The 20812-nt window shown below is 45.6% G+C and overlaps 1 protein-coding gene across 1 annotated transcript; it reads left to right on the top strand.

Annotated features, from left to right (window-relative positions):
* Nucleotides 1-397: 397 nt before the first annotated feature.
* POLG2 (polymerase (DNA directed), gamma 2, accessory subunit) lies at nucleotides 398-14120 on the top strand. The gene is made up of 8 exons (XM_004693441.2): nucleotides 398-1022; nucleotides 4991-5117; nucleotides 5239-5344; nucleotides 6110-6283; nucleotides 8566-8706; nucleotides 10512-10592; nucleotides 12215-12315; nucleotides 13931-14120. Exons 1-8 carry the CDS (start codon nucleotides 461-463, stop codon nucleotides 14094-14096), a joined length of 1458 nt encoding a protein of 485 aa, XP_004693498.1. The 5' UTR covers nucleotides 398-460; the 3' UTR covers nucleotides 14097-14120.
* The last annotated feature ends 6692 nt before the right edge of the window (nucleotides 14121-20812 follow it).

Here is a 20812-nt window from a genome sequence, read left to right as displayed (position 1 = left end):
AGAGTTGCTGAGTTTGCTTGGGGCCCTAAGCCACCTTAGTGGAGTAAAACTAAAAATTAGAGCAAGTTTATTTTCATGAGGTGTACTTGAACGAGTTGGAGGACACAGATATTTTCATTTGTAATAATACAAAGCCAGGAGGCTAAGACATGGAGCAATCGCGGCACGACAGTGAAAAGTAGAGGGGAATCGCGTCGCCAAGAAGGGATGATTAAATACAGGGGCGGGGGCAAGGGCAGGACCGTGCTTGACAGGCAAACCCCGAAGGTCGGCTTACAACATGGCGGAGGGGGAAGCCCGCAGTCGGCGCAGCCGGGGTTCAGTGACGCGCTTCCGTGGGCGGGGTCTGCCGCCGTTTCCGCCGCGCCTGCGCAGTTGCCTCCCGGGCATTCGCGGGTGGGTGACAGTTTGTAGGCTTCTGCCCGCTTTCGGGTCTTGTGCTCCTTGACTCCCGCGGGCCATGCGCTGTGGGGCGGCATTGAGGGCCTGCCCGAGGGTCTGCAGGCGCCTGATTTCTGACCTTGGTGGCCGAGTAGAGGGGGGGCAGCCGGAGCAGTTAACAGGGAGTAGCGCCCTCGGAGGGCCTCTGAGCTCGCACGCGGAGCCACCCGCGGGGAGCGGGCCGGGAGAAGACCCCGAGCCCGGGGCAGGCGGCGAGGCGCTGGTAGAGCTCTGTCAGAGGAGGCATTTCCTCAGGAACACGGAGCTGCCGCTTAGCCGAGACTCTCTTCTGAGCGGGTGCCACCCCGGCTTCGGCCCCTTGGGCGTAGAATTACGGAAGAACCTGGCGGCGGAATGGTGGTCCTCAGTAGTGGTGTTCAGGGAGCAGCAGGTCTTGCGGGTGGACGCGCCCCACCACCAGCCGGGCCCTTCGCTGCCGGGGGACGGTGCCTTCAGGTTAGTTTCTGCAGAAACTCTACGCGAAATCTTGCAAGACAAAGAACTGAGTAAGGAACAGCTAGTAACATTGCTTGAGAACTTACTAAAAACTTCTGGGAAACTACGGGAGAGCCTCCTTCACGGTATGCTTCACGATTTCACGCTCCAAACCAGGTGTCGGGTGGAAGAGCAGTCTCATCTTCGGGAATTGCAACCTGGCCCTTTGTTCACGTGCAAAAGACGACCTCTGCTGCTCAGCTGTCTGATCTAGTTAGGAGTATTTGGTTGTTCTGAAAGAGCCTCCAAGGGGCTGGTAATGCGCGCATTTCTCGTGGCAACCCTAGAATCTGAGTTCCACTGATAATTACGTGTTTGAATCATTTGTACATCATTTCCACGCCGTCTACAGATATTTCCTTAGTCGCTCTTCAGGTTTGCACACAGTGGACTTGTTAATCAAGAGCTGATTGCCCTCCCCCAATTTTTTTTAAGATTTCATTCATTTATGCATGCAAGAACTGGGGTACAGGCCAGTGACGGGATGTGGGGAGGAGATTCACCAGAGACAGAGTGGGGAGCAGAGCAGGCAGATCTACTAAAATACACTGCTGAGGGGAGCACTGAGGAGACAGGAGAGCTCTGCTCCCTGGCCCCAACTCTTGCAGCAGTGGCTGCCTGCCGACAGCTTCCTAGTGCTGAACTTTAACCCCTTGCGCCATCAGGGAGGTTCTCCTCCCCACCCGCCCCCCACCCCCACTCCATTTTTCTTAATGAAAACAGATCTACCGACTGTGGTTTGAAGAGCCCTGCAGGCAAATTTTTCAGTTTGAAAAACAGTAGGACGAATTAAGCGTGGTAAGTGATTCTTGAGTGAATACACTGAAGTTGGTAGGGTACCAGTTGCCTTTAAAGTCAACCAGAACGGTGCAAAAATTCTGTGTGAACAGGTTCTGTAGGGGACAGAATGTGCTGCCACTGTGACTGATGTTTGCAAAATGCCCCTTGCCGCTTTTCATTAGGTGTTCCTGGAGAGCAATTACAGATAGCCAGCTTCCCTGGTTCTCTGGAAATTAGTATCCATATTGTATGTAGCCTTTTAAAGAAATCTGGATAACATAAATGTGAGAATTTTGGTTTGTACTACTTTAATTATTCCATGCATAGCTTTCCTTTGGGGGAGTTAAGTCACGGCTGATTACCATATTCCAAAGCAAATCAGTATTTTTCTGCCTTTTTATGCAGAGGCCTGGTCTTGCCTTCAGGAAATGTAAAGCCACCGGTTTGCCAAATTCTTTGGCTGTTTAGTGGTTTTGGCATAGACTTAAGCAGTTGGCTACTTCTTTCTATTCCTAGTGCTCTTGTTTTCTCTATTCCATATCAGAATGATTGTGGTAGCATCAGCGTACAAGTCTTAGAAAATTCTCCACAGTTCTGTCCCCAAATATTGGTGTTGTCCCATTACCTTTCCCTAGTCCTGTGATTAATTGCATGTATGTTCAACCTTGCTTCCATCTTATCAGCTTTCTTGAACACATTTATCACATTTCAAAGTCCACGTCTAATCACATGAACCTGTTTCTGTTATCTATGTCTTTGGGTTATGGTGACTTGAATTTTCGCCATGGGAGTCTCAAGTAACTTGTGTATAGAACAGTGTGAGATAGATTGAGGCTTTGGGGGTAGTGCTTTCTTCCTGAGAGGATTTAAGTTTTTACAGCAGTCTGGGATGGAGTTCAGCTGGAGGCTGGGCTTCAGTCTTTTCACTCTCCCCTGTGAGTGTGCAGCCCTCTGAGTGTCCCTCATGAATTCCTGAAGTATCTACCAGGGTCCCCTCTCCCACCTTGATGAGTCAGAAACTACAATTTTTGTATTTCCCAGACTCTGTAATAGAAAGTTCACAGCATTTCAGCTTCTTGCCGCCACCGCTGGAGGACTAGAAGACCAGCACTAAATGCCGGGCTCACTTTTCTGCTCTTCCTGTCTCCAAATTTGGATCTTCATGTCTTTACTTTCTTAGATAAACTCTCATATGTCTTTGAACAGAAAGCTTTTTTGACCAGTTTTTCTTGTTCTCAGCAAGCTAGTCTGCTGTTACCAGAAGTGGAAATCTCAAATCAAGTAACTTTTGAACATAGTGCCCTCATTTAAAATACAACAAACCAAGATTGTCACTGTAAGAAGAAAGGGATTCAAATATAGAAGGCAAGGGTCAATTCTGTATTGTTAAATTTGAATTGTTAATACTAATACTAAATTTTAAAACTTTACAAAATATATATTTCCTAAATTTCTCCATTAAAAGAAGCAATGGCCCTCCCTGGTGGCGCAGCGGGTTAAAGCACAGCACTGAGAATCTAAAGCCACTTCTGTATGAGTTCGATTCCCGCCTGCCCCGGAGGCGACCACATGGTGAGGCAGACCTCTCCTGACCCGCCCGCTGCTCCCCTCAGCAGTGTACTTCGTGGATCTGCCTGTTCTGCTCCCCACTCTGTCTCTGGTGAAGCCTCTCACCCTCCGCATCTCTGGCCTGTACCCCAGTTCTGTACAAATAAATAAATCTTTAAAAAAAAAAAAGAAGCAATGATTTGAGCCCTCCCTGGTGGCGCAATGGGTTAAAGTGCAACACTATGAAGCTGTCTGTAGCTATTGCAGCACCGGTTCTATCCCCAGCCAGGGAGGTGACCCCCAGGGCACAGCAGACCCTTTCTGACCCACCCACTGCTCTCTTCAACAGTGTAGTTCAGTAGATCTGCCTGTTCTGCTCCCCACTCTCTCTGATGAATACTCTCACCCACCACACCTCTGGCCTATACCCCAGTTCTTATATGCATAAATAAATAAATCTAAAAAAAAAAAAAGCAATAGTTTTCATGGCATTGAACACTGCTAATGCCAGATCTTGATTTCTAAAATGAACCAGTATTTGGAAAATGGCGTCCTGGTCTGGGACAGGAAAGTACAGGACAAGTTTGGCACATTTTGTGGTGCTAGAAAGCAAAGAATTATTTGAAGACTAATGGAGTCATAGCAAAGGAACAGATGCTGGCTTTAAGAAGGCTCCCACTGGCTGAATTTGGGACCCATTGAATAATATGTTAATGAATTATAACAGCAAAATCCTTAGTGCCAACCAAAAAAATAAATAAATAAGGAGCTTTGTAGAGAGAAGAGGTGGAGAAAGTTTATGGTTTTACAGAAGCAATGCAATAAATAGAGAAGGAGGTCTAGGTCCAGAGTATCTCTGCTTCATGATTTTGCAATCCCCAGTATAATAATTAGTTCAAGCAAGGATCTCCAACAGATTTAAAATATTGGTTGAAAAAAAAATATTGGGCAGCAGGATATTGTTGGAGAGCTGTTTTTTACTACTTTAACCAGGGATAATCAAATTTGGTTTTATTAATAGTGAGATATCTTGATAACATGTCCCTCCATTAAGATGCAATAAGAAATCCATATCAACTGTCTAGTATTTCTTCTGCTAAAAATGGTTAACCAAATTAAATCGTAAGGAAGCAACCAGGCAAATCTCTAGTGAGAAGTAATCTTGACTGATCTGGGCTCAAATCAAAAGCCAATACCATTAAAAGGAAAGGAGCCAGGGGCACACTCTAGATTCAAAGGTATCAAAGAAACGATTTCAAAATGCAGTGCATGACCTTGATTAGGGAGAAAAGAAGAGCCACAAATGACATTTTGAGTGAAGATTGGAGAAAATAAAATACTAAGCATATGCCAGATGAACTTATGATACGGTGTTGATTGTGTGGTAAAAATACTTGAAACTTTAGTAGATGTATCTTGAAATGTTTCAGGGTGAACAAGAAAATAAATGGCAAAATGTTGACAGCTGGTGAATCTAGGAAAAGGATTTACAGATAGTCATGTGCTATTTTTTTTCAACTTTTTGTAGATTTGAAAATGATTAAAAGTTGAAACAATTCTACCTAGAACTAAGTAGAGCCTTAGTTTTGTCAATGAAATCTGCCTTAGTAACACTGTGCTGTTATCCTGGGTGCATTAGAGTTAGTCTATCCACCTGTTTGTGTATTTAACACAATGATAATTGGGCTTATAGAGTAGATGAAGACAATTATTTTTCTTTTGACAGGTGCCTTGTCACACTATGTTAATTGCCTGGATCTGGTGAACAAGAAGTTACCTTATGGCCTTGCTCAAATCGGAGTGTGTTTTCATCCTGTCTCTGAAACTAAACATACACCTGATGGTGTTAAAAGGTACAAAATATGGCAAATGACTTGGGCTTATATGTAAATGGTCATGAACTAGTCATTTTTACTTTGGGATAGATCACCTAATTTTCTCATAATAAATACCTGATATCTCTGATATCCAAAGAATTGGTGAGAAGACTGAAGCTTCACTTGTGTGGTTTACTTCAGCAAGAACTGCAAGCCAGTGGCTGGACTTCTGGCTACGTCATCGACTCCTGTGGTGGAGAAAGGTACTACAATAATTACCCTTCATTTAATCATTAATAGGTAAGCTGTCTTTGTGTGTCAGAGGTAGGACTTCTGTGTAATAAATGAAATGATATTTGATGTTCCTATGTTACATTTATAAGAGACAATTAGGGTAAGTCAACAAATACAAATAAAAAACTAATAATTTTCACTGTTCTGTCTAACAAAGTTACTTTGGTAAAGACATTTGGCATCTCTTGCTCAGAGTTTTTTGATAAGCCTTCACATGCAACATGAAGTTAAGTTCAGCACTCACCTGGCATTCCTGGCTGGTGCTGAGGTTCACCTTTGCTCACTCATACCATCTGCAGCTTTTGCTTCCTACCTCCATGAACTCTCCATGTTATTCAGATGGCTCTGTGATTTATAACCAAGTTTTAATTTATGCTGAAGATAAAATTGTACCAAGCATTTTTGTCTGACTTATCTTTTCTTTCTCCAACTCTTAAAATCCCCAAACACTCACCTAAACTAAGCAGAGTACTCACAAGTAATCAAGCACTTCACAGGAGAATAAGAATGGTTAGTGTATATACTTCCAGTTTGTGGTTACTTCTCCTTTTTATCACTTGACCCCAAAGAGGCTAGCTGATAGCAGCCAACAGTTTTTCTCTATAGTTTTGCAAACTAAAACACAGTAATTTTAGTAGTACATTGCTCATATTTAATTAAACTTCACAGTTTTTATTTGTGATTTGACCACTTTGGAAATCTTGGGCATCTTTACGTATCACTTTCTTTTCTAGTTTGCTGTGAGTCCATCCAATTTCAGCAGCAGTGATTGTCAGGATGAAGAGGGACGAAAAGGAAACACACTTTACTACAATTTCCCTTGGGGAAAGGAGCCAATAGAAACCCTGTGGAATCTAGGAGATCGTGAACTTTTACACATGTATCCTGGAAATGGATCTAAGTTACACGTATGTTTTACCTTTAGCTCCTGTGTAGCCTTTCTGCAGATTCTCTGTGATCAAGTTTAAACCATTTGAGAACAAGGTGCAGGCAAGGTGCCCTGTGACCTTAGTAGTTCAGTATATATTTCTCAAGTGTAGCAACACTCACCTGTATAGCTGGCTAATTCACAAGCCTTTCAGACGGAACAGATTATTCTGATAGGACCTTTATAGGTTCCGGATGGACCTTTATAGGATCACCTATTTCTTGCAGTTATCATGTTTCCTAAGTCTCCCTCAGATGAGCAGTTCCTTTTCCTCTCTTTGTCTTTGATGACCCTGACATTTTTGAAGAATATAGGGGACCTCTCTAGTGGCAGGATTGTGACACAGTACAATGAAGTAATCGCAGCCACTGCAGCTTGAGTTCTATTCTCTGCTGGGGAGGTTTCCCACTTGACACAGCAGACTTCTCCTTATCTCGTCCGTCTGCTGCTCCCCATAGCAGTGTATTTCAGTCAGTGCAGCTGTTCTGTTCCCCACTATGTCTCTGGTGAATCCTCTCACCCACTGCATCTCTGGCCTACACCCCAGCTCTTGTATGCATGAATAAGTAAATCTTTAAAAAATAAATAAATAAAGTCTGCACTATCAAGTGATTGCTGGCCATTACAGCATGAGTTTGATCCCCAGCCAGGGAGTGACCCACATGGCTCAGCGGACCTCTCCTGTCTCCCTGCTGCTCCCCTCAGCAGTGTATTTCAGTATATCTGCCTGTTCTACTCCCCAGTCTGTCTCTGGTGAATCCTCTCACCTCCTGCACTCCAGTCTACACCCAGTTCTTAGATGCATAAATAATAAAATAAAAAGGATACAGACCAATTAATTTGTAGAATGTCCCTGCAGTTTGGATTTCTCCAGTGTTTTCTGATGATTTAAGTATTTTTGCTAGGAATACCCGTTAGGCATCATGGCAGGAGGCATATAATATCAATGGTTACTTTTATCACTTGGTTAAAATGGTGCTACCAGATTCCTGTAATAGAAAGTTGACAAGCATTTTATGCTTACTAATGAGTAAGTCTTTTATGGGCAGTTAATTTAAGACTACATAAATATCCTTTTTCTGACCAAATTTTGACCTGCCAATTGTAGTATCCATTGCAGATTCTTGCAAAGGACTGTGAAATGGTGGTTCTGTGATTCTTTTATTTGGCAGTGAGTGAGAAGCCTGGCTTCCAGGATCATCTGTGTATTATTTTTTATTTCTTATACATAGCAAAACCCTGAGGAGCCTCAGTTCTCCTCCTACCCCCGCCCAGACACTTCAGGTGAATGTCCCATGAAAAAGGAGGAAGAAAGACTAGGTAGAGGCTTGCGCCTGGGGTGCCACTCGCCCTCTAAAGCCCCCTCACCAGGCGTCCTGCCCAGAACTTAGGGGAGAAGGGAAGGAAGAGGCAAGTTAGAAAGCCTGGCCTGGCGCCCCAGGCACGCTAGCCCGGAGTCTGGCCCTGGACATCCCAAGCTCAGTGCTTCAGGCCAAAAACTTCATCCTGGCAAAAGGAGAAAGGGAAGGCGAACGGAAACTGGAACTGCTTATATTAAACCATAAAATATTTTTCTAGAATTAACCCTTTATAAAATTTGAGATGATTTTTCCCTCATCAGTTTAAAAAGGAGGAAATAGTTTAACAGTACTTGGTCTATATCCTGCATTATATTATATTTAATATTCATAATCATAGCCTTAAAGCCGTAACTTAAGAAGCAAGTTTTTTAAAGCTGTTTGCTCATTATGAGAGTAACTTTATACTCCCATAAATAGTCCCCCAAGCTCCTTTCCATAAGCATACCCATTATTTTCTTTAAGGATTTTTCTGGATTGTATTATAATCTTCAAATTTTCAAGTGTCAATTCTTAACCTGGGGAGCTTTGAAAAAATAGTGATGCCTCGATCCCACTGCAGTCCAGTTAGTTCAGAATCTCTGAGAGTGGGCCTCAATCACCCTTCTGGTTTAAAACTCAAGACATTCCTAACTAGTCAATTAAGTCTATTAAATAAGTCAGTTCTGCATGCATAAATAAATCTTAAAAAAAAAAAAACACTCGGTGATCTACACCCTGAACTCCCCAGGAGCAGAGACTGTTACTAATCATCTTTGTGGGCCCCGTGACTGACAGTGGCTTGCACAGAATGGATGCTTTGAAGAGTAAATTTGGAAGTTTATATTTTCACTGTATAAGTCTAAAATATATGATCTTAAGAAATAATTCTGCTAAATATTTTTTGTCCTACTTTTCTATGAAGGGTCGAGATGGACGAAAGAATGTGGTTCCTTCTGTTTTATCTGTGACTGGAGATCTGGACAGAGGCTTGCTGGCTTACCTGTATGACTCCTTCCAACTAACGGAGAACTCTTTCACGAGAAAGAAAAATCTTCATAGAAAGGTGCTTTCCATATTCCAAAGTTAGACTTGGGAGGCTAAAAATATATCGTTCCCCCCTCCCTTTTAATGTTAATGCACTTGATTTCCAGCAAAACCCTGAGTAATAAATTTCTCTTAGTGTAAATAATACAAACATTTTTCAGCTTTTTAGAACATAGGCACAGTAATAATAAACTGGTGCCCAGAGAATTAAACCAACCACCCTATTGGGTAACCCAGAGACATTTCTGTTTGCTCACGGTCAGCTGGAGGGGGCCTGCTGCTGCTAACCCCTGAGGGCATCCATTTGTGTCAGCCCAGACCAGCGGGATTGGATGAGATTGTGGGCCTAGGGAGGGGCTTCTTTTAGGACTGGCAGTGAGACCATTTTTATGCTCTCACTCAAGAGAAGCAGGGTGGGGTGCTGTATGAGGGAAAACCAGTGACGATTTTGGACCAGGTCGAGACAGGATCACAAACACAGTGAAGGGATTTGTCTGGAAGAGGAGTTATTCCAGATAGCAAGAAGGAAAGAAATGATGGGATACACAGAAATGGGCTGCCAGGTCTGGCTAGCCTTTGAAGGAGGTCTTACTTACCTCCTGTATATCATCGGGAAATTGGAAGGCATGATTACTAGCTTAAATGTGGAGGAGTAGGTGTGTTAGTGGCAGACCCCGCCGAACGCGAGAGGAAGTTGCCACATGCTGAGCACTGGGCTGGGGACACGAGCCAGAGCGGGCAGCACCGCTCTGCACAGGGACTTGCATTTTAGCCGCTGCGGCCACAGAGAACGTCCAGTTTGAGATTGTTCCGAGTTTAGGATTAGAGGGCAGGCGTGGCAAACAAACAAGGGGCACCTTTTCTGTCTCCCGCCCATGTCCACACCAGCAGCAAAACCCGCCTGGCTCTACCTTCAAAATTTATCTTGAATCTGTCCCTTTGTACCATTGCTACTTAAGCCACTGTCTAGCCCTCCTGCCACCAAGAGCGACTTTTTAAGTTACATGTTGCTTTGCTTCTCTGCCCAAAACACTCCAGGAAGCCTCATCTCACTCAGAAGAAAAGCCAACACCCCCAAAATGTTTGCTGACAAAACCTGTTCCTTTCTGGCCCTCTGCTGTGTGCGCCTGAAGCAGCCTGCTCCAGCCACTGGGCCTCCCTGCTGCTCCAGAACACGCCAGAGCTGCTCCCTTGCCCTTTGTTCCGGGTCTGCAGTACTCTCCACTAGCATCTGTGCCTTGCTCGCAGCCTCCCTTCCAGGATGGCAGTGCCCAGAGTGACCTTCCCACCACTTTTATTTAAACACCTCAAGCGGCCTCCTCCCCCTGCCAGCTCTGTCTCCCAGCACTTCTTCCTTTCTTTTAAGCTCTTAATCATCTTCCTATAGGATTATTTTGTTTATTGCCTGTTCTCCCTCACCATGAAAGACAAGAAAGTTGGTCCCCAGCACACTGAACTGTTTCTGGCACCAGGTAGTCTTTTAAGTGCTGATTGAGCAAGACGAGGGGGAGTTTTTTTTTTGCACCAGAAAGCTCAGATGCTGATAACCCCGTGGCCCAAGCTCTGAGAGGACAGTGATGCTGGGAAGGGGCCGCTGGAGTCAGGCAAGTGGAGTTGTCAGGAAACGCCAGCGTATCAAGGGAACTCACTTCTGCAGAACATGTAGCGGGGAGGTCTCTGAGCAGCTGGCTACAGAGGGCAGAAAAGACTGCATTACACGACTTCTTGTGACCACAAACCCGCTTCTGCTTTCACTGTTTAAGAACTGTTTGGTTGTACTAGTGTTGTTAAACTATATGTGTGTCCTTCTTTAAATTGCATTAGGTACTTAAACTTCATCCTTGCTTAGCTCCGATTAAAGTTGCTCTGGATGTGGGAAGAGGCCCCACAGTGGAACTGAGACAGGTGGGTCAAATGAGTTTTACTGTCATTTAAATTATAACCATTTTTCTGAGTAAATGGGTAACTTGCCATTGAAAATTTTATCTTTTTTTATTTGCTTTTTTACACTTAAATGATGAGCTGCGTTAATTATAGATAATTTGGAGCATTTTAAAAGGCACAGAGTGCAATTCAGCAGGTGCCCTGCTCTCATGCCCAGCCATAGCTGTACTCTGATAATAAGACCACAGTTTTGATAATTAAGTTATTTGTACAAATATGAATTATTTCTTGCTCCCTCCCCTTTTTAACATAATGGTTTGGTATAAGCACAGATTCTAGAGCTACAGTTTTATTTTGACTGTTTCCCCTAACGTCTGTAGTCTGAGTAACCATGAGAAAGGCCTGGAGGGTGGGTCCGTTTCTCTCAGGGACCTCTCTACCAGGCATTATTTCTGCCTGAATGACTCAGACCTGAGTGACAAAACTATAAAGAGCCCCGCCCCACCCCCACTCTCTTGGGGGTGCCGCTAGAGAGCTCAGACCTGTGTAGGAGGGTTCTCATTTCCCGGGGTCTCCCAAAGCGGGCAGTCATGCTCAGAGCTGCTTCTCTCCTTTTCTGACTTCTAGTGGAAAGAGCAGATTTTCTGCTGGCAGATATTTCTGCTGGAAATATATCTATTTCCCTATTAATTTATTAGATTTATTAATATCTACATTCTCATCCTCCAGATACCAAATACCCTAACACCCATTTACTCTGCTGTGGTCTTTCCCTTCGAACAAGTTAGAAATGCAGCTTCTTGGTTCCCACCACAGACCTGATGCTTCAGAAGGTGGGAGAGAGGCTGAGCAGCCTGTCTGGAGGAGCCCTCCAGGTTTGCTCAGTCCCCCCCACCCCCCCCCTGAACATTTGGGAACGTGTGGAGACGCACTGGTCGTCACAGAGGGTCAGGGCCTTCCGGGCACCTGGTGGCGGCCAGGGATGTGGCAACACCCCTGTATCGGCAATGCCGGTGGGGAACTCCTGCTCTGGAACTCAAGCTGAGATTTTGAAGGGCCTTTTAAATCCTGCCTGATTTCACTTCATTGCTTATTACAACAGCTACATTCCCATGTCTCCCACTATTACTTCTTCACCTCCTGTCTGGTTTTTGTCTGCAGCCTCTACTCCAACGAATCGGTCGTCTCCGAGTGTTTTCTTTAGCTGGCTGAGAATAGCACTTGCCTGTCTTCCGCGACGGCCCTGGCTGTTCCTCTCCAGTGTCCATGGTTTCCTTTTCTTCCTGGCAATTCTCAATTCTCCGATGAGCTCAGAGTTAACATAGATAGCCCTTTGGGTCACTTTCCCTCTGGAATCTGCTTAGGTTTTCAGATGATCATGATGATAGTAATAACTTTTGTATTTAATATAAAAATTTCAGAGAAGATTTGCATTTTCAGCTTTGTGGTGTTTCATTTCTTCATTTTCAGAGGAAGTACAGTTTTAGAAGTGTACAATGTAAATTATAACAGTATTGTCGCATACAGGAGGTTGAACACATGTTAAAGTTGAAAATGTTGTGTGTTATTTTACAAATATGGAATAACCACTCTAGCGACTTCATTTCTTTTCTTTCGTATTTGAAGTTTTCTTGTTTCCCCAGGTGTGTCAAGGATTATTTAATGAATTGCTAGAAAACGGAATTTCTGTGTGGCCTGGTTATTTGGAAACCATGCAGTCCTCCATGGAACAACTTTATTCAAAGTAAGAATTTGTCACCAAAAAATAGGGTTATTCAGACAAACAGCTGTTATGTCTGAGTAATGAAGCCTCTGAGTACACATAGATGTAAACACAATGTAAATATACATAAAATTATTCTCTAAAGTTCAGAGAACTATGTGCCCTTAATTGCTATAGCAAGAAACACTACTCATACTTGAGCACATATTATGTGCACCTTTAAGACTTAATGTCATGAAATGTGTGTATCTGCATTGATTGATCAGTGATGGAATCACAGACAGTGCATGCCTCTGTTGGATCGGGACTGAGTGAAGCTGGTAAAGTGCCTTTCGCGTTGTGTTGTGGTTTACTCTGACAGTGAGTGGGCATCACGCTCGACGGTGGCGAAAGCGCCTTCTCTGTAATCAGCCCTCTGTGTCTGGCCTGGCAGGGGGGGGCCGGATGTTGCCCCAGCCCCTCCCTCTTCCTCACCGCCCATCATGAACGCCCATCTGCCTGCTGCCTGAAGTGTCTGCGTGTGTCTCCACCCTCCTGCCACTACCCAGTTGAGCTCACTGATCTCTCTCTGCTCAGTTACAGAAATAAGCTGATTAATATCTTTGCCTGTAGCCTACCTTCTGCTGTTTCATAGAGTTCTGCTTTTCCCTGAAGTGATCTGTTCTTCCCTCCTTTGGGCTTGTTTGGTTATTTGCAAAGCTTTTTGTGTTGAGTATACTTTGTGTGCCATCTTCCGGGTCATAAATTGTGAGGCTTCCTGTTTTTTTCTTCAGGTAACATGTTAGAGCAACTTTCAGATGATGGCAGAAAAATTAAATTTCTACACACAGAGCAATAAATGACTGTCATTTATGAGGTGAAGGGTGGTTCTTGAACTTTTCAGTTCCCTCAGGTTGTAGAATCTTACTGTTTGACTCATGTGGATGTTATCAAGTTAGAGAGTTGTTCTTTATGTGATGAAGCCCTTATTGTCCTAGGATGTTCTTTTCTGCAAAAAGATTTATTGACTCTCTGCTGTGCGCTCTGCCCTTGACACAGCCATAAAGAAGACAGAAAGGTTTTCAGTTCTTACGAAGCTTATAGCCTAGTGGGATAGAATAAACACTGAGTAAGCAGATAAGTAAGATGATTTCTGACGGAGTTTCACCCTTTCCTACAGTGGTGAAAGGAACCATTAGTGACTGGCCCGGCAGGAGGGCCGGAGCGGCTCTGTTTAGTTACTGCTGGGCTAGAAGCTGCGACTTACCGCACCAGGTTACAGATCGGGCATGATCTTGGTTTAACTTGCACACTGGATCTTTATTTAGTGGTAATGTTTTAGACTTTTTTTTTTTTTTTAATTTGCATCCAAGTACCATAAGACTGAGTTTATTCTGAGATTGATCTAAAATGTCCCCCCAGATGGTAGGTTAAAATACCAGGCTTTATTTCTCAAATTTCATTTTCGGTTTTGACCTTTTAGTCAGAAACTTTCTGGAAATTTTGCTTTGAATAAGATTCAGAAACTTGAAACTTGGTTCAACCCTTAAGCCCTGCCTCTGAGTTTTGTGACTCTGGACGCAGAGACTCTAACGTATGAAAACTGGTAACGTGGTGAATTCACAGTTTACATTGTATAATTTTTTTTTTTTTTTAGATATGATGAAATGAGTATCCTCTTCACTATTTTGATCACTGAAGCTACTTTGGAGAATGGATTAGTAAATCTGAGAAGTAGAGACACCACCATGAAGGAAACGATGCATATATCCAAAGTGAAAGACTTTCTGGCCAAGTACATAGCAGCGGCCAAGAATGTCTAGATGCCAATGTTTCTGCAATAAAAGTGCTCCTTTTCTGCTGTTGTCTTATTAGATGTTTTTTAGGTGCTTGACACTTAGGAGTCAGACTTTTTTTTTAAAATACAGATTTTATTACATTGTTTGATGTATTCCATTGTATCAAGTGTATGTCCAGTGGCAAGAAACAAAATCCCTTCTGCTTTGGATTAAGTCCCTCGGTTTGTTTAACAAGAAATCCAAGGAGTAGATCGAGCAGACCTGATCTGACTGTTAATGCTGTGTGACCTGTGCTGGCCCTTTCTCTCCGCCATCTTTGGTGTATTGATTTTTCTCTTCCTCAGTGCTGCTGCTTCATGGTTACCAAGTGACTGCTGTATTTCTAGCTGCTTCCTCTACTTTCTAGTTAGGAGAAAAGTCAAAGAGACAAGCTAATTTGCTAAGATTCTTCCTTTTTCAGTCAGAAAAGTAAAAGCTTCCTTAGACATCCCACTCAAAATGATTGTGGACATTTTACTGGTCAGAGTTAGCTCCCACGGTCCTTCCAAGGATGGGAGAGCATGATGACTAATCTGGGAAAAACCAGTTTCTCCCTTGGGACTACAGTAATACCTTACTCTCTCTGAAAGGGGTTTTGTTACCAGGAAAGAAGAGGTCTTTGCGGAGCTGACCAGGTCTGCACTGTCAAGTGGCAAAGATGAACCCAATGGCACACTTTTTTTTTTAAAAAGGATTTATTTATTTATGCATACAAGAACTGGGGAGGTACAAGGGGTAAAAGGATTCACCAGAGACAGAGTGGGGAGCAGAACAGGCAGATCTACTGAAATGCATTGCTGAGGGGAGCAGCAGGCAGGTGAGGAGAGGTCTGCTGCGCCATGTGGGTCAGCTCCCTGGCCAGGGATTGAACCTGCTTCGCACTGCAGTGGCTGTAGAGAGCTTCATAGTGCTGAAGTTTTAATTCATTGCACCACCAGGGAGGGCCCACCAATACTATATTTTAAAAATTAAAATGTTAAAACTGATTTTTTTTGAAAAGGTAAAATAGGTATTACATGTCATAGTCTATAACAGTACACTTCATATCTGATCCCAAAGGATTATAAGAAATCTTTGAACTTTTATGTGCTCTTACATGTGTGACGAACACTACCAATTACCAGGCCAACAAGAATTACAGCCGATTAGTGCGGAGCATATCTAAAGTTAACTAGCTCGTCTTCATTCACTGAGCGGACTTACTTTTCAGTTAGTACATTTCTGTTTCTCCAACCCCCTCCAGTGAGATTACTGACCTCTGAGAGTAGTGGTGACCTGGACATCTAGGCCCTGGAAGAGCTTCATCAGCATTACTTGCGCTGAGTCTTGCTTGCAACAAATGCAAAGGCGACTTCCCCGCCCCCACCCCTCACATTCCCTGTATTTGTTAATGTCCAGAAGTTTGGAAAGTGTTTTATGCTGCCAAATGCCCAGCATTTGTTTTTTTCTGACCTGTTTTTGCTGCAGAAAAGTTTTCAAGTTCCTTCCATTTTGTTGGAAATGGCTGCATTTCATCTTTTCTTGTGAGTGTGGCCTGTCCCGCCTATGTATGTCCCCCGCTTTTTCTCGATCCTTTTGGCCACGGAGATGAGGGCTTCCATATCTTAGCTACGCACATTACGCTGCTATAAATACCGTAGGACATACTTTTTCTGTTGATAGTATCTTAATCTGTGGTGACGTGCCCAAGAGTGGGATTGCCAGGTCGCATTGTATTTCTATTTTTAATTTTTTAAGATAAACCCAGGTTGTTTTCCATAATGGTTTCATCAACTGACTGGCAAGGCAGCCATACTGACTTGCAGCCTGGAATGTTCACACTGCAGTTGAGATAAGCACTTTTTTTTTTTTTTTAAAGTGGGAAGTGTTGACTTTAATATTTATTATTTTATAAGTTTATTTTTACATCATTTTGTACATTTTTTCCCATCTCAATTGTAATCCCGCAGGTTTCCCATCACCAAGTCACCCATGTGTCATCACCATAATCCCGTGCACTTCCTTCTCTACCCCCCGCCCCGTTTTTGATCCCATTCCCCCTCAACCCCCGCAAAATGTCTCTGGTATATGGTTGTTCATTATTTTTGTTATTATCTCGCCTGGTCCATTATACTCCTGCTATGAGCAAAACCATCCGGTATTTTTCTTTCTCTTTCTGGCTTATCTCACTAAGCATGATCTTTTCCAGCTCCATCCAAGTTGCTGCAAAAGACATGTGTTTCTCCCTTTTGGTTGCTGAGTAATATTCCATTGTATATATGTACCACATCTTTCTAATCCAGTCATCTACTTTTGGGCATTTGGGCTGCTTCCATGTTTTTCCAATTGTAAATAAAGCAGCAATAAACATGGGGGTACAAGTATCTTTTTCAATCAGTGTTTTTGTGTCTTTTGGATAGATACCTAGGAGTGGGATTGCTGGGTCGTAGGGAAGCTCCATGTTTAGCAGTTGGAGGAACCTCCAAACAGTTTTCCATAGTGGTGTACTAGTTTGCATTCCCAGGATAAACACTTTTTTTTAATGTATTTATGTATGCACACAGAACTAGGGTACAGGCCAGAGGTGCAGGGGCGGTGAGAGGATTCACTGAGATGGGAGCAGAACAGGCAGGTCAAAATGCAGTGCTGAGGGGAGCAGCGGGGGTCAGAGAGGTCTGCCACACCATGTGGGTTACTCCCTGGCTGGGGATGGAACTTGTGCTGAAGTGGCTGCAGCGAGCTTCATAGTGCTGAGCCTCACCCATTGCGCCACCAGGCAGGGCCCCGAGATAAGTACATTTTTTTTTTTTTAAGATTTGTTTTTATTTATGCATAGAAAAACTGGAGTTTAGGCCAGAGATGTGGGGGGTGAGGGGATTCATCAGAGACAGAGTGGGGAGCAGAACAGATGGATCCACTGAAATACACTGCTGAGGGGAACAGCCAGGAGACAGGGGAGGTCGGCTGTGCCTTGTAGTCAGCTCCCTAGGTGTGGATCGAACTCATGCTGCAGTGGCTGGTAATAGCCTGACGGTGCTGAAACCCAACCCCTGCGCCCCCAGGGAGGCCTTGAGGTAGGTAATTTTTACTGAGGACTGTCCAGATCAATGTGTCCAACTGGGTTACACACACTTCAGAACCTCCTGTGGACTAAAGATCTTTTCCTCTTCTCGGATCAGTTCAATCCAGATGTATTTGGTGGGGCTGCATGTCTGTGCAGGGGTGAGAGGAGGCGGGCCCACAGTAAGTCGGAGCTGAGTGAGGAGGCTGCTAGTTACGAGGCCAGGCACACAAGCAGCTACCAGGCCCTCAACATGCCTGCACCCGGGACATGGCAGTTTCCGCTGCCAGCCTTAGCTGTTTTAAAGAAAATGGTGAGAAGTGACTTGCCAGCTTGCTCCATTCTGCTGTCCTCTGGGCCTCACCTGGCTCCAGCTGCATCTTAGGCTTCACTCGCTCTGTGCCAACCATTTCTAGCTTCAGTATACACCAGGAATGCTCGGTTTCCACCCTGCGACTGTCCTCTGCCCTGGGTGAGGTGCTAGTAGGGTTTGCTTGGGCGCCCCTTGCACAGCCTGGATATGAAGGCGACGTCACCTTTTGGGGCAGCCCTTGGCGAGGGCGCCCCAGAAGCCAGTGGATCAGTTTTCACTATCGATCCTCAGGTAAACAATTTTATGGGATGTTGTTTCAGAAGTTTCCAGTGGATTCAAACCCCATTGTCCACAGCAGTTCCCAGCTCAACAGTAGACCCTTGCCCTGGCTTTTCCTTCAATCCCTGGCATGTGTTCCCTCAGGACACTGTTCAAATGAATTATATGCACAGAAGGTCTTAGCTCTGCTTTCAGCTCTAGCCAAGGATCAAACAGGCTACCAGAAGGCCCTAGAAAACAGCCTCAGGACACAGAGTTACTTCCTGGATGGATGGCTGCATGGGTGCTTGCTGGTGAGAACCCTTCCATGCCTTCGCTTCACCATTATTAAGACTTTCCCCTGCCGTGGGTAAGGAGGGAGAGCTGGGAAGGTCACACAAGGGTTCTAGCACTTGAAAGGTATGGGCGATGGTAATTATATGGGATGTGCAGTTGGTTGGCTTCTGTTGACTTATTTTAGAAGCTTTGCAAGGAGAAAATGAGAGGTTGTTAATTCGGGGCATGTTGCAAAACCCAGAGGGCCTCCATGACAGCATAGAAAGCTGCTCTGGTCTTCCACAGCAAAGGGTAGGCTGGGCAGAATACCATGTCCAGACTTTGATCAAAATCTGCTCCACGAAGGAGCAACTCTAGCAGCCGTCGGCCACCTACCTCAGGCCACTGGCAGGAACAGAGAGGCTCGGCCTGTGGCCTTTGGAGGCCTGGAAACTCCTGCTTCCCTTGAACCTCTGGGCCAACAGACACGGCCTGCTCAATGTTTGTTTATGGTGGAGTACAGATAACATCAAAACTACCTTTAGGTAATAGTCCAACAACCTTCAACACGTTCACACTGCTCTGCAACCATCACCACCACCCAACTCCAGAAAGCTTCCGTCTTCCCAGACTGAAATGCAACTGTACACCCATAAAACAGACATTCCTCACGTCCTACTGCCCGCGGGCCCTGGCGTCCACCAGTGTGAGCCACACGAGAGTCCTTAAGATCCAGCCCGGCCTCTCCTTGAGCCTGGAGACCTACAGAGGGTCCGGTCTCAGCAAAGCCTGAGGGGGGAGCAAAGACCCCAGCTTGGGAGAAATTGCTTATGCACTCGAGGGCACCAGTACAGTTGCGAGGGGTGGAGGGAGCCCTGAGGACAGTGGGTCTTAAGACTGTTGAGCTGAGCGGAGCACAAGACTGAGCAGAGGCTCAGGGTCTGAGGCTTAGGGACTTGTTCTAAATGTGCTGCTGGGGTGTCGCCTGCAGAGTTGGACCTAAGGGGCCTAGACTGGAGTGTCCCAAGGTGTGGTGCAGGCCACTGAGTGTTGGAATGTGTGTCACATGTTAAAGCAATAAGATTTTGGGCATTCTGGCCACGAGCCTCGAGTGGAGGGAAAGGTGGTCTGAGCTAAGAAGCAGCGCAGACCCTGGAAGCAGAGAATGGCCTTCACTATAACAGGAGTCTCAGAACAGGGGCCCGGAAGTGGCAGGACCAGGAGCTGAGTGACAGGGAAGTCCGAGGCTCAGGGTACAGAACCCGAGGACCTCGGAGTCCCTTGTTCTTGGCCACCGGGCATGTCCACAGGAGAATCGGCACCAAGACTCGGACAAAATGACCTCAGCTACTTAGCTACACCAATGTGGGAACCCACAGAGTGGCCACGGTGGAGAGGGACGTATTTGGGGATTTACCAGAGTGGGGGAATCTCTTGATGCCACCATGCCAGGTGACGATGGTGACAAAACTGTGGCCTGGCAAGGGTAGGGCGACTTGGGGCTCAGACCCCTGAGGGCCAAAGGTCTGAGTCCCCCCATCTGGTAAGCCATCTAGGGCAGCTGGATAACCTTGGCTGGGGACGGAGAGATGGAGAATGGAGTTGGGAGAGGTGATGGGGACTCCCAGCGGGAACTCCAGGGCCAGCAGGGCCGGGACGTCACCTTGTCCAGGCGCCCCCACTGGTAAGTCAGCCTGGGGCTGCAGCCCCTGCTGCACTCAGTGGCGCCTCACTGAGGGAGGCCCCGAGGAGCTCTGAGAGATGCTGGAGGGTGGGGTGCTCTGGCCTTTTGGTTTCCCTTCAAATTCCAGCCACAACCGTGGAAACAATTCTGCGTGGGCTTCCGTTCACCTCACAAGGAATGAAGGTGCCCAGCCTGGGGCATGCCCCTCTGTGTCCCTGGGCTCTGACCTGAGGCTGGGGGTGAGGTCTTAGGGTGGCTCTCAGCAGGTGGGTGGGCCGAAGGGTAAATGCTTCTTCCTGTAAATTCCGGCATTCTGGGCTTGTAGACCTCAGAGGGTCTTACGTGGCCTGAGTCCAGTTGTGAGTGCAGTCCACTAAGTTCCAAACTCCTAACAGTTTTCCCTTCCTGTGACTCTCTGGACCTCAACTCCTGTCCCTGGGACCACAGCCTGCATATTCTGCTTGTACCCTGCATCCACACTCTCGCTCAGGCTCACTCAGGTTAAGACATGAAAAAGCCAGTGGTGGCCACGGGCCAAGTTTATGTCATTCAAGACAACATGACTCAGAGTTGGCAGAAGCACCATCCCATTCCGAATAGCTCCCCTTCCTTGTTCTCGTTGTGGACCTGCTTCAAGCTCCTCACCTCATTAATTCTCACAGCAGCAGCTCCATGATGAGAGGCCCTCTCCCTGCCCCTGCTCCCCAGCCGAATGAGGAAACAGGCCCAGAGAGGTGACAAGGGTCATCTAGATCATATGGTTAGCACGTGACCACGCCTTGATTCAGTCTGTCCACTCGGGAGTCCCCCCACTCTCAGGCCCTGACTTCCCCGAGATCATAATATCGACAGAGAAGGGGGTTCACGCCCTCGAGTGCTGCTTTGTAGCAACAGGACCCTTGTGGTCACCACCTTCCATCCTGAGGAGGCTTCCCACGGTCAGTGCACCTGTTGACCTTTGCTAGGATTTACCTCCCAGTCCAACCACTTACCAGGCCGGGGACGACCTTGTCAAGTTATTTACCTCCCCTGAGTCTAGGTTTCCTTAAAAACTTAGAGTCTAAGTTTCCCGTAAACGCAGACAAACCACACGGGCCTTCTAGCAGTGTCTAATAACTATGATTAGACAC

The sequence above is a fragment of the Condylura cristata genome, unplaced genomic scaffold (assembly GCF_000260355.1).
Source record: "Condylura cristata isolate star-nosed mole 26May11 unplaced genomic scaffold, ConCri1.0 scaffold00038, whole genome shotgun sequence".
NCBI lineage: Eukaryota > Metazoa > Chordata > Mammalia > Eulipotyphla > Talpidae > Condylura > Condylura cristata.
Note: the sequence above shows the minus strand (reverse complement) of the source record. Positions and strands in the feature narration are given on the sequence as shown.